The sequence below is a fragment of the Rhopalosiphum maidis genome, chromosome 3 (genome assembly GCF_003676215.2).
Source record: "Rhopalosiphum maidis isolate BTI-1 chromosome 3, ASM367621v3, whole genome shotgun sequence".
NCBI lineage: Eukaryota > Metazoa > Arthropoda > Insecta > Hemiptera > Aphididae > Rhopalosiphum > Rhopalosiphum maidis.
In genome coordinates, this window is record NC_040879.1 from 29,482,993 (window position 1) to 29,496,437 (window position 13,445).

At 28.5% G+C, this 13,445-nt stretch overlaps 1 protein-coding gene across 1 annotated transcript; it reads left to right on the forward strand.

Moving 5' to 3' along the window:
- Positions 1–3,891: 3,891 nt before the first annotated feature.
- On the forward strand, positions 3,892–10,621 carry LOC113556453 (adenylosuccinate synthetase). The gene is made up of 10 exons (XM_026961404.1): positions 3,892–4,395; positions 5,301–5,403; positions 6,109–6,239; positions 7,493–7,641; positions 8,079–8,284; positions 8,366–8,520; positions 8,826–8,950; positions 9,509–9,635; positions 9,702–9,822; positions 10,225–10,621. The coding sequence occupies exons 1-10, from the start codon at positions 4,270–4,272 to the stop codon at positions 10,278–10,280; spliced, it is 1,299 nt and encodes a 432-aa protein (XP_026817205.1). The 5' UTR covers positions 3,892–4,269; the 3' UTR covers positions 10,281–10,621.
- Positions 10,622–13,445: the final 2,824 nt, after the last annotated feature.

Consider the following 13,445-nt stretch of genomic DNA (forward strand, 5'->3'; position numbering starts at 1 on the left):
TATGTAGAAGAATATGTACGCAAGTTTTAAAATATTAACATATTAGTGAAAATATTTCATTAAAATAATAATAATTAAGGTGTGGACTCATTTACATATTTGTTTACACAATTGTAAAAAAAAAGCCAACTAAGAATAAATGTGTTTCGTGTTAGGTACGACAAAACCAAATATGTAGTTTTACATTACATAATATTCTAAGATTTTTAGCTATTTTTTGATACAAATTTTAATTTATTTTTGTTTTTGAGACATTTTCTTTCTTGTACCATTTTTACACTTTTTATTTTAAATAACGTTTATGAAAACGACAATCTGGTCTTATACAGTTATACCATTTGATTATTTAAAACTGTTGTATTGGTACAGCCTTATTAACCACAGTCCACATTACTATTGACTGAGTCACATGTCGATTAATGATTGTTATAGATATACAATAATGGAAGCCATTAACCCTCAATGAAAAATATTTAGCTCTAATTATCGTGGGTATTCGATCAACATTCTTTTTGGTTATCAATCACTAATGATCTATTTAACCAAACTTCCACGCATAAAAATGGCTCAAATCACAAGATTCCTGGTTCGATGTATATAGGAGCATACAAGATATGACTATTTAGTGTGTCTACTCTACTGTCTCCAGTTCTAAAGAAATTTCACATTCACTTCATATGATTTTTTGTATTTTCTTGTGTTTAACATATTTTTTATTACAACAGATGTATAGCCGTATAGGTATATTATCTGCTAAATTATTCTTTCTCCAAACGATTGTAACTTAATACATTTAATATGACGTATACAATCTACATTGTATACAAATGTAGCAAGTGTGTGATGTCTAAACATAGTTACAGAAATATTAATATGTTAATAAACATAAATAAAAATATCATCATTTTAATTGAAACAACCTTAAATAATCTAGTAAAAATATTTTAAAATATAAATAATAAAAGACGAATATATACCTACTATACAATAAACTTAATTTAGATAATTAGATAGATACCTATTTGTGCTTAGGTAAGCACTGCTTACCTATAGTACCTATGTACTTTTATTGTTAATATTTGAATTCAGATATAATATTATTAAGGTTTCAAATTTCAACGTGACAACGTCTATATACATCGGATATGTGGTAAACAATATAATTATATTTTACGAATAAAAAATAACTGCAAAAGTAAGTAGGCACATAATGCAACTTTATATTACAACTAATATATTACAGTGAAACCTCGATAAGTCGGAATTTAAGGGAAATGAAATTTTTTTGACTTACTAAGGTTTTTAAATTATTATGGTTTTAGGAAAAAATGTATTTCGACAAAAAGATTTTAAAATGTATTTACCTACGTATATTATAGTTTTTTTTAAATTATTATATAGTTATAGTATATTGTATATACAAGTAATTACAGACCACAGTGTGTATTGTTATTGTTATTATTTTAAAATTATTAATAAAAAATTATGATAAAAATGTGATTAAATAATTAATAATTTTCATATTCGATACCACCGTACACGTGTAACCGATCAATCACAACTGACAATACCGAATGTAGTGAAAATGAATCGAATGAAAAATACAATAATAATAAGCATAATAAACGCGATTAGGTTAAATTATCGAAACGCACAAGCAGATTAGACAAATAATTATAAAAATTATCCATCATTATCTGTCTATATTCGGAACTAGAAATGTTCGAGTTGGAGTTATCAATAGTTTTTATTTCGAGTAATCGATGCTTTCGCAAGGAAATGGCAATTATTTTGACTTATCAAGGTTTTCGACTTATTGAGGTTCCATTGCACGTTGATGTTTCGATAGCTCCTTATTGATAAAAGGCACCATATATTGTTCCAGGTCGGCTCTAATCGTCATTAATTCAGTTCTAGGTATAGGTGTGTATAATTATAGCATTTACAACCACCAAAGTACCTACAGTGTCTACTATCCGTATCGAAGTATATCAGGTCTATGGTCTATCTAGTATCTATCAGTGTTTGGAACGTTCACTAAATAAAGGAACTTGTTCACGTTTGTGTTTTTTCAAAAAAACGCGTTCAAGTTCACGTTCTTTCAAGAAATGAACGCGTCTAATATGGGTCGTTCATTTAATTTTTAAAATTTTTTTTTTATGAATCGATGACTTGCAGTAAATATAAAAACCCATACACATATACGACTCAACCCAAAAATAAAAATACAATTTAGAGTTATAGAGTATATACAATTTATAAAATATCTGAATTATATCTTTAATATCTGTCATGTTATTTGAGTTACAATCAAATAAATATCACAGGAATTACAATGGGAAAACATTATTATTATAATATATTTTATACATATATTTATTAAATGATAAATAAATTGAACGTCTTAAAAATCAATCAAATTCATTAAAAATATAAACGTCGTTCACGTTCTATTTGAAAAAACGAATGGCGTTCACATATCGTTCACTATATATGAACGTGCGTTCATGAATGACGTTCTTTCCAAACACTGCATTAATTTTAAGGATCGAAATCAAGCGTAAGAAATAGAAATTGCTGATCAGGCGGTTTTCGAGTTATGACAGAAGTTGTAAATGGTTTCGTCGGTTTTCTTAATAATAATTTATTGCCCGTCACCTAGAATAGATGACATACAGGACTGTCGATGGTCGAACGGGAAAAAATAAAATCGGATTATTGTAGGGAAGACATTTACACTACACTTTTGGTAGTTTGGTACAACGACCACGTATAAAATATATATGTGTAATAGGTCATAGCTGCAACGGCGTACGGCTACGCGTCGCAAATGCGAAACACGAGTACCTACACGAAACGCGAAGCGGTAACACTGATAACCCGGTCGCAGGCGTATGGCTCTTATTCGCGCCGTTGCCCTTGCCGGCGATCGGGGGATGGCTACGACGCCGACGAGTACCGAGTAGCAGCAATGCCCGCGTATCATAATCGGTCGTTTCGCCATCCAAATTTCCGATTTCCATTTGCCCGCAGACCACCCACCCGCACGGGGCGACCACGGAGGGTACCGGTTTTTTTTCATTAGCCTATTTAATTGAATATTTCTGGTCGTTTTCCGCTCGGAACACATCGAAACGTTCGAAAAGCGCGTTCCCCGCAGGTCCATGGCACACGTACGGTACGGCGGGTATTGAGCACGACGATACGCACGCGATAAGCTGCTGTCATTCACGCGACGGCGACACGTGCGGCGGCCTCCCGATCGCAAAATCGTTATACACGACGCGTACACAACAACTCAATACCCGCTGCGTTGTGCGGCCTATCGTTTTTCCGAACGATGTCACGCAAAACTCGTTCGTAAAACCGTAACAGATCGTTAACATTTAATAACGTCGTGTCGTGCGAATGCGCAATACGCATAGCCGGCGTTCCGTTATCAATCCCGCGAATCCCGGGCGATCAGGTCAGAGAGTACTATAGAAAAAAAAAATAAAAATAATAAATATAATATATGGGTTACTCCGCGGGTTAAGTGTATTTGGGCGGCGGTCGTGCAACAACACGAATACCGCCGAGCGCACATCGGAAGCTTCTGACGTCTTTGACGCGCGTGTGTGTGTAATAGTATTGTGGGTCGGGCCGGGCGGACCCGTGCACGGCGATGATAACAATAATAGTAATAATAATATGATAAAAAAAAAAAATAGCGATAGCGACTGCTCTGCTCGTCTTCACCGCCGATAACTCGATATCTACGCACGCGAAGAAAACGACGACCACACTGTATTCCCGCGCCTACCGCCGCCGGTCCCCGACAACGGCCGCCGCCACCGCCGCCGCCACCGACGACGACGACGATTTGCGCGCGCGGACGACGTCGTTCCGTTTGGCGCTTTAGTCGTTTATCAGACATTGGCCGGTCTCTTCCCCCCTCTCCACCTCCACTTCACCGCCTCCGCCGCCGCCGCCGCCGCCGTCGATCATTATCCCGCGCCGTTGACGGGGACGTCCCTCCGCGTGTACAATGACAGCCGGCCGGTCGAAGCGCGTCTAACACGAAATCATTCGATCGTCAGACTCACGCCGTTTCGGGCACCGGAAACCCGCGACTGCCGTGGTCCGGTCCATCGGTTATATTTTATTTACCCGTTCGCACACGCTCTTCCGACGAGACAATCGCCGAAAAAAGTCAGTCGCGTCGACGGCCCGCCGTCCGGTAATCGTTTTCGTTTCGCCGTTTTCCGATTTTTTTCGTTCGCCGCGATCATGGCTGTCAACGGTACCGACGCCAACAAGGTGACCGTCGTTCTGGGCGCCCAGTGGGGCGACGAGGGCAAAGGCAAGGTGGTCGATATGTTAGCCACCGACGCGGACCTCGTGTGCAGGTGTCAGGTGAGCAAAAGCCGTGTGCACGTTACTATGATATATATATATATATATATATATATGGGTACTGTGTAAGACGACCAAACCGCCGCCGAACGTGATGTATATTTTTTTTTTTTACCAACCATTTTGTGTCACTAGGCCGCGTGAGATTTTGACGGCCGTCCCACTGCGATCGCAACAACAACAATAATAATAATAATAACTTTCAAGGTTGCTGGTGCGCGGCAGACGGCTCTATATTTTTATTATTATCTACATTTTATCATTTTACCTTCGCGACCATAAGGTCAACGCGCAGTGTTCATCTTTTGCATTCGCACACAGAAACGAGAGAGGCATTACACATCAAAAAATATATTTAAATAAAAATCCTCCGCACAGTGCCAAAATGATTTCGAATTTTTTCCATCTCCAACACGTCTTTTGGCCTTCTTTTCTTTTTTGATATTTTTCACGTCATTGCATGCCACCCAACCTAGGTTTTATTTTTATATTATTTTTCTTCTCCTTCGTTGAAAAATGATATATATATTTTTTTTTTATGCAAGACCTGGTCGTCTTGGCTTAAACACTGTGCGATGGCAATGCGTTTTATTACTTCCAACACAAATACAATAAAATGTTATGTAGGCCGAATTTACTGTCTTTGAATTACACTGACAACCAACCACTATTAAAAATTGTCTTTCTCTTTTCCTCAGGTTGCAACACATTCTCACATTTTTTTTTTTTCGTTCATTATGTTTATTATAAACATCTTATCGACGATTATATTTAACATCAAAGTTAAACTATTATTATTTTGCAACATAAATGCATTGAGTTATTGTAATACTACGTGTAATAACAGTATCACATAATATCTAATTGAGGTTAATTTCTTATTAAGTGTTAAGTTTTTATTTTAGGGAGGAAACAATGCAGGCCATACTGTTGTTGTGGATAATAAGGAATTTGATTTCCACTTATTGCCTAGTGGAATTATAAATCCAAATTGCAAATCTGTTATTGGTAAGATATATTCTTTTATAATTGTTTCTTGTAAGTTAGGTAGTAGATACATACTTGAGAACTATAATATACCTACTATAAGTAAATAAGACTTAAACTAAAGTATCCACCAATCTAAATATAATAAAAAGAATAATAAACGTATTTAGTACACGGAAGCATTATTTAGCACAGAAATATTCTATACAAAGTCTTTATAAATCTTTATATCTTTATATTTTATAATGATAAAAAAAAAGAAGCTAAATAAGTAAATACTACTAAAAGATAAATGGACTGTACTTGCTTTGCTCAATTCATCATAAACCAGTGTTACATTTTTATTATCATAAATTTGTTAGTAATGATAATTTTTTATCGAAAAGATATATGAATCATTCATTATTTTAGTTGAAAATTAACCGTTAGTTTATTTGTCATTTACTTAACAAATGTTGGACATTTTCCAATTTTATGACATTTGTTTATTAGTACAATCTGTGTAATACTTTTTGTAAAACGGCGAGAAACACTTTTAGTTCATTTCTTTTATAATTGTAATTATCTGGGTAATAATAACTTAGTAATTTAACATAGTGAAACTTTTATTCACTTGTATCTATAGCCAACTAACAATAACTGTCTGAATTATAAATTTCATTATTTTATATTAATTTATATAATTTTAACATAAAATAAATATTTTGTGTGTTCAAAATATAATAGGTAATGGAGTTGTTATCCATCTCCCAGGATTATTCGATGAGTGCAGTAAAAATGAAAAAAAAGGGTTATTGGACTGGAAGAAACGATTGTTGATTTCTGATCGTGCTCATCTTGTGTTTGATTTCCATCAGGTAGCCCGAATACATTAACTTTTATTTAAACTAATATGTATATATTATTTATAAAAAGAAAGATTTAGGGACATGCAAATACAGAATAAAATAAAAATAGTAATTTTTATTTATTTAAAGTAATTGAAATTATAATAGTAGATATACTTATAGAGTTATAAATATTAATGATAGGTACTTTTTATATTAATCTAGCTTTATTTAATATTTTAATTTGATTTTAAAATACACTTGATTATACTGATTCTATAACATAATTTATATTTATATCCATAGTATATTAATACTTAAAACCACAGAAATAATGACATTGTTATTATTATGTCATTATTTTTAGTCCTTTATTAACTGTTAAGAGGATGCCAGCGTAGTATTTGTTATCTCTCTCTAACCCACGCTCAACATAGAAAATCGTATGTTCACAAAAATGACTAAAACCATATTAATTTCTCAAATTAGAGTGAAATGACGTATTATAGAATTCAAAGTTAAGAATATTATCTAGGGCATCTCATAAACGTTTTATTATATTATTTTTTTATTTTAAAGCGAGTTATGAGTGTTTTAAAATTGTAAATTGTTTATACATCTTCAAAATCTCTTAACTTGTTTTAAAATAAAAATGATATAACAAAACGCTTATGAGATGCCCTAAATAATGTTTTTAACTTAAAATTCTTTAATAGGTCATTTCAATCTAATTTGAGAGACTAATATGGTTATAGTCATTTTTGTGAACGTAAAATTTGGTATATTGCGCGTGGGTTAGAGAGATAACAAATACTACGCTGGCATCCTCTTAATTATAACTTACTTATTAATGGACATAGTTATGCAATTTTTAAACTTATATGAATTACATGTAATTAATGTTTTGTTTATAAGAAGTAATACCTACATAACTTGTATTCATATAATTACTACATTTATGACTTATTTTATTATGCCATTAGAATATTTTGTATTTGTATGTGTCTGGTACCAACTAAATTGTTATATTGCATGTTTTCATAATGACAATTGTTTATAAAGATTTTTGCTCCATGTTGAGTATGAATATTAAATTCTTATTCTATGTAAATTATTAAAGCTATGATCGTAATATTTTAAGTAATATTAAGTAAACAAGTCCATGAACTTCAAATAACCTATATAACTTAAAATATTTAGACAAGGTTAAAGGGTCATTTTATCTTGCACTAATTTTATATCATGATTATGAATGTATTTATTTATATATTTTTTAAATATAGCAAGTGGATGGGCTCCAAGAAATGGAAAAGGGTAAAAAGTCTTTGGGAACTACGAAAAAAGGTATTGGGCCAACTTATGCTTCTAAGGCTACTAGAAATGGTCTAAGATTAGCAGATTTACTTGGAGATTTCAACATGTTTAAAGAAAAGTTAGTTCATTTTCTGATTAGTTGAAAATTAAACAATACATAAGGCTTTGTAATAGTTAATTTTTAAGTATATATAAATCCATATTTAATAAAATAAATGAATTTTTTTTTTTTGCAAGTTATAATGTAAAACTAAATTACAAACTGCAGTTATAGGTTAATTTTTTTACACTTATTTATAAATTTTATTATGTTATGTGTACCCATATAAATATGTTATTAATGTTGACTAAAATTATTGGTAATATTGGTCAAAACAATTTGATAAATATCCATATGTATCATAATAATGATTACCTATTACAAGTCCTTACTTTTTGTATTGAAAATTTAAATCTTGTATTTTTATTAATATTAATTTAAGCTATCTATTATGAAATTAAATTTATTTTGATATAATTATATTAATAGCATTATAATTATATTTATATTTTAAGGTTTTACAATCTGGTTGATATACATAAACGAATGTTTCCATTACTAGAAGTTGATACAGAAGAAGAACTAAAGAAATATGAATATTATGCTAATGAACTAAGACCATTAGTAGTGGAAACTGTTGGATATTTACATTCCGCATTAAAAGAAGGAAAACGAATTTTGGTGGAAGGTGCCAATGCAGCGATGTTAGATATTGATTTTGGTAAAATCATTAATTTATAAAATATTTGTTTGATAATCAGTTAATGACTAAAGTATTTAAATGGTTTTGAAAACTATGTAGGTACATATCCATATGTAACATCGTCAAATTGTAGTATTGGTGGTGTTTGTACTGGTCTTGGTTTACCTCCTTCAAGAATTGGTGATGTTATAGGAGTTGTCAAAGCATATACTACAAGAGTTGGCGATGGACCGTTCCCAACAGAGTTATTTGATGTAAGTATTTGTTGTTATATATAAAATATTAAATCATGTACGAAGAATATTTTTACTTCTACTTAATTTGTTTTATTTAATATAGTTCTTAAACTATTCTACATCTAAATTACTTAACAAATATTAAAATGTTTAATAATTATTACTATTACTATAATTCAATTTCAAAGTATTCTGTTATTTTAATTTAATTTAATTTTACTATAATATTTAAAACATGTATTAATTACATAGTATTTAAATTATGATATTAGTTTGTATTTTAAAATAAAAATAGTTTGTTAAATGTTTTTGAATTCGTTTAGGATGTTGGCGACAAGCTACAGACGATTGGAAATGAAATTGGTGTTACAACTAAGCGCAAGCGTCGTTGTGGATGGTTGGATATACCACTTCTAAAATATACTTCGATGGTCAATGGATATACTAAGTAAGAATTTTTTACATATAAACTATGGCAATTTGTTAATCACAGTATTGTTTAAAAACATATAATAGCAATAACAGATTAGTTAATTTGTCATCATTAAGATAAACTAATATATTATATCATAGCATGTTAACTTTTTTCGGCGATAATTTAAAAAATTCTTTAATAATGCGCATTATTTAATTTAAGATAACAGTATTATATTAAATAATTAGTTTTTGGTTAACAAACAATTTTATCATAAGTAAAAACTAATAAGGTATAGTTTATATTTCAAATCAACTCATGAATTATCAAGTTAAATAAAAACTTATCATTTATAATCAATGGCATATTTTTATTATCTTTTTTTGTTAATATTAAACAATATTAACATCAATTTAAAAAGTAAAGTTACAATTTAGTTATGATATTCAACTTAATCTCAATTATTTGTGTAACCCAACCAAAAAAAAAAATAATAATTATGTTAATTTCTTAACCTTCTGGTTAAAATAATTTAACAACAATGTTAATTTATTTAACATTAAATAATTAATAATTATACTAATTTTTCAGAATTTGTTTGACCAAACTTGACATATTAGATACTTTTGATGAAGTAAAAATTGGAGTGGAATATCAGTTGAATGGAAAGGCGCTCAATTATTATCCGTCCAGTTTATTTGAACTTTCATCTGTTGAAGTATGTTTAAATTCATAATAATTGTTATTTTAATTATGCAATGTGATCATAAATTTAATTGTTTAGGTTAAATATTTAACTTTGCCTGGTTGGAAAACTAATATTAGTGGCATAAGGCACTTCAATGACCTACCAGAAAATGCAAGAAAATTTGTGTATATTATCACAGAACTCCTTGATGTACCAGGTAATTAAAACAATATTTAATTTTTTAATTTTTTCTCTAATGTTTATTTGACTATTTTAATTACATATTATTTGTCAAACATATAAAATTAAAATTATTTACAAAAGTAATGAGAGTTATGAAATTAGAATATTAAGTGGTAGTATATTTAAAAATTAATTTAAGAAATTATTTAAATATATTTTAACAAAATAACTATTTTTATAAAAGAACATTATTATAAGTAATATCAATTTGTTTTTTTTAATGAGGCAAAGTTACTTACAAAATGTTATTGTACTATATTATATTATAATTTTATTTGTTTCATAGTAAAAATATATATTTATATTTTATTAGTAGTTAATATTAATACAATTATAAATTAAAATATACATGTATATATTGTTATTTTTTTTTCAGTTAAATGGGTTGGAGTTGGTCAAGGAAGAGAATCAATGATTAATGTTGATAATTGATCTTTTTTTTCTTTTTTTAAATATTCACTGAATAAGCTTAATTTTATCAAGTTATTACTCAAGTTGGTAAATGTTAAGGCACAAATTATATTTTTTATGCTCTTAAATTTCAACTGTTGAATTTTATACAATTAAAATATACTTCCTTTAAACTTAAACTTTTATTAAACTAGCTAACAAGACCAGAACTTGGACCAGATAAATAATACAAACAATAAAATCAGAATTTAATTTATATTTCAAATGTATGTGTATTTGGAGTTAAGTTCAAAATTACAATTTAGATAACATAAAATGTGGTATAATAATGGCTTGAATACTTATAAACAAAATTATAAAAAAAGTGTTTCTGTTTTTATTTTAAATTAATAACCATTGTGTATTGTTATTATTTGAATTAAATAATGTTGCACTTAATATTATTTTCTCTGATGAAAATTTTAATTGGAAAAATTTTTCTGGTAATAAATATTTTTTAATATATTTTTTTTTATAATTGTAAATACGTCTATTGTTTTTCATATTGTTACATTGTTAAACATATTTAAAAAAAAAAAATATTACGTTGAATTTTATGATTTATACTTAAAAACACCATTAAATATTTTACCACACCTGTATGAGCTGTTATTATTTTTAATTGTCATCACTTAAACGATTTGGTAACTTATATCTAAATGTTTAGTATTACCATCAGTGATGGGAAAGAACGCGTTCATTTTGTGTGAACTTGACATGAATGAGTTAAATTCTCAAGAAATGATCTTGAATGTGAATTAGGATCTTATTTATTATGATCTTAGATGTTTAATACTCTTTATCATGGCTATATTCGCCTAAATAACAAAAAACAAACAAACCCATAGACCTTATACTTATTACACATACTAAAGTATATCATTAGTTAGTGATAAATACTATTATGTACAGGCTTACCATAGAGTAATACTCTAAGAGACGTACAGTTATTATTATAAATTAATAAAAATTAAAACTGATAAAGTGATAACGTCTTAATAAAATTAATAAATTAATTAATTCGGCTAATTAGTTATTTCTATTGCTAAATAACTATTTACCTATAGTTATTTCTATTATAACATCTAAATTTTGAACTAGTTATAAGCTTGTTCATATTTAATGTCTTGAACTTGTAGCTTATTTTTAAAAAGAACTTTCCCATCATTGATCACCATATACAACACAACTACGGCTAAAAACTAATATGAGTTATAGGTATGTAATATATTTTCTTGCTCCTGATCTTTATCATCTAAGAGTTATGTATATTACTTTTATTAATTGAACATGGCACTATTATCAATAAGTATAATTTAAGTGTAATGTATCTTGCAGAAATGGTTAGTTTTTTACTTCAGATATCCATGATTGATTTTCTAAACTTATTAAGTTAAAATATTTAAAATGATTAGTTTCTAAGACTCCTTATAAATCTACATTAATATCATAAACTTACCATTTAAGTTGATGAAAGTAGTTAAACTTAATATTTGAATTGAAATTGTTTCTCAATTTTAGTCCGAGCAACATTAAGTTGTTAAATTACAGATTGGATATACATTGTATACAATCAATATTATTTTAATTATAAGTGAAAAATTAAAATATTGAACTAGGGACAGTAAAATACAACACAATGAATGTAGCAGATATGAAAATGCCAAGAAGAATATAATTAGAAATTGATATGTTAGGTATAGTTAAGGACTTATCAATTATGGATTTAATTAAGCCAATGAGGAAATATTATATCATCATATGAGATGGTCATTCAGACTAAAAATATTAATTATATTTTCATATAAATTATTGAATAATGAATATTGAAGGGAAAGAAGGAGAGAAAAACTAAAAAAGATATGGAGAAATGGAATAGAGAATTCCCATTATTTTGAATTTCAATGACCAAATTTTTCCATGAGTCTGCTGGTGCAGGTACGCTTATCTTAATATTAAATAAACACAATGTATATAAAAATAAAATGATATAGTACTACTATATTACAACAAATAATATTTTCAAGATCTCGGACATATTACGATTGATTATAAATACTAGTATTTATAATCAATGCTATAATTAAATATATACCTACATAAATTTGAAATTTTATTATGCCCATAAAAATATTCACGCCTATGGTTACAAGCTTTCTATTCAAACATTCTCAATAGTGTTCACTAATTCACTATCTTCTTTTTAACAATACGACACCATTAAAACATAATATATGTTCAAGGACTTTTTGTTCAGAATAACCACTAAAAGCATAGGCTGTGACAGTAGCATAGCCGCATAGGTGTATACCAGAATGACTAACTGGTCTTTTTTAGCTAGGTATTGAAATGTAATTTAATTTTTTGGCAAAATAAATACTTTCATGTTTTCATTGATGGATTATGAAAGGTAAAGTACAATAGGAATTAAAATAAAAAATACTTTTAAATTTTAAGTACTTGTTAGGTGTAAGCTCCTGGTCTATTAAAGGTATACGACAGTCATTAACCATTATGATTGAATCTATAACAACTAATGCAATTTATTAATTTATCAATCTGTTGATAACAACAAGAACAGTGTGTAAGTAGTTCATATAAAACATTTTTTTTCTGTTTTGTGCTCTTTTATAACTATAATGTAGAAATGGTTTGTCTCCAGAAGCTATGGCTTGAAAAAGAGAAAATAATTCATATTTATGTTTTTATTATAACTTACATACTTAGTATAATTCAAATATATAAATACAAACTTAATGTTATCAAAAAGAAGATTATACAATGAAGATAGACTTGAGATAAGCAAATGTAATAAATTTTTATTAAACTTTGAGTCAATACCCGCTAACCGAAAAACAGAATGAAAAGATAAATGGTATAAATATCAAAAAAATATAATAAAAATAAAGTGCATTTTAAGATAAATAATTTTTAACAAAAAATAAATAAAACTAAAATACAAGTAATATTAAGTAAAATAACCAATTATACATTTTTAATAAATACTAAATAAACTAAAATATCCAATAAAGTTTTTAGAAACAAAATTATTATTTAGGATTAAAATTCATCTTTAAAAAAAAAACCTTATGTCTCTAAAATAATATGTCATATTAAATGATAATAGTTGTCAACTACATGCCTGAA

Excerpts from the sequence above, each read along its gene's own strand:
- LOC113556453 (XM_026961404.1), top strand. The coding sequence starts at position 4,270 with ATGGCTGTCAACGGTACCGACGCCAACAAGGTGACCGTCGTTCTGGGC. Across the intron at positions 5,404-6,108 it reads AAATTGCAAATCTGTTATTG|GTAATGGAGTTGTTATCCAT; the intron begins GTAAGATATATT and ends AAAATATAATAG. Across the intron at positions 7,642-8,078 it reads TTCAACATGTTTAAAGAAAA|GTTTTACAATCTGGTTGATA; the intron begins GTTAGTTCATTT and ends TTATATTTTAAG.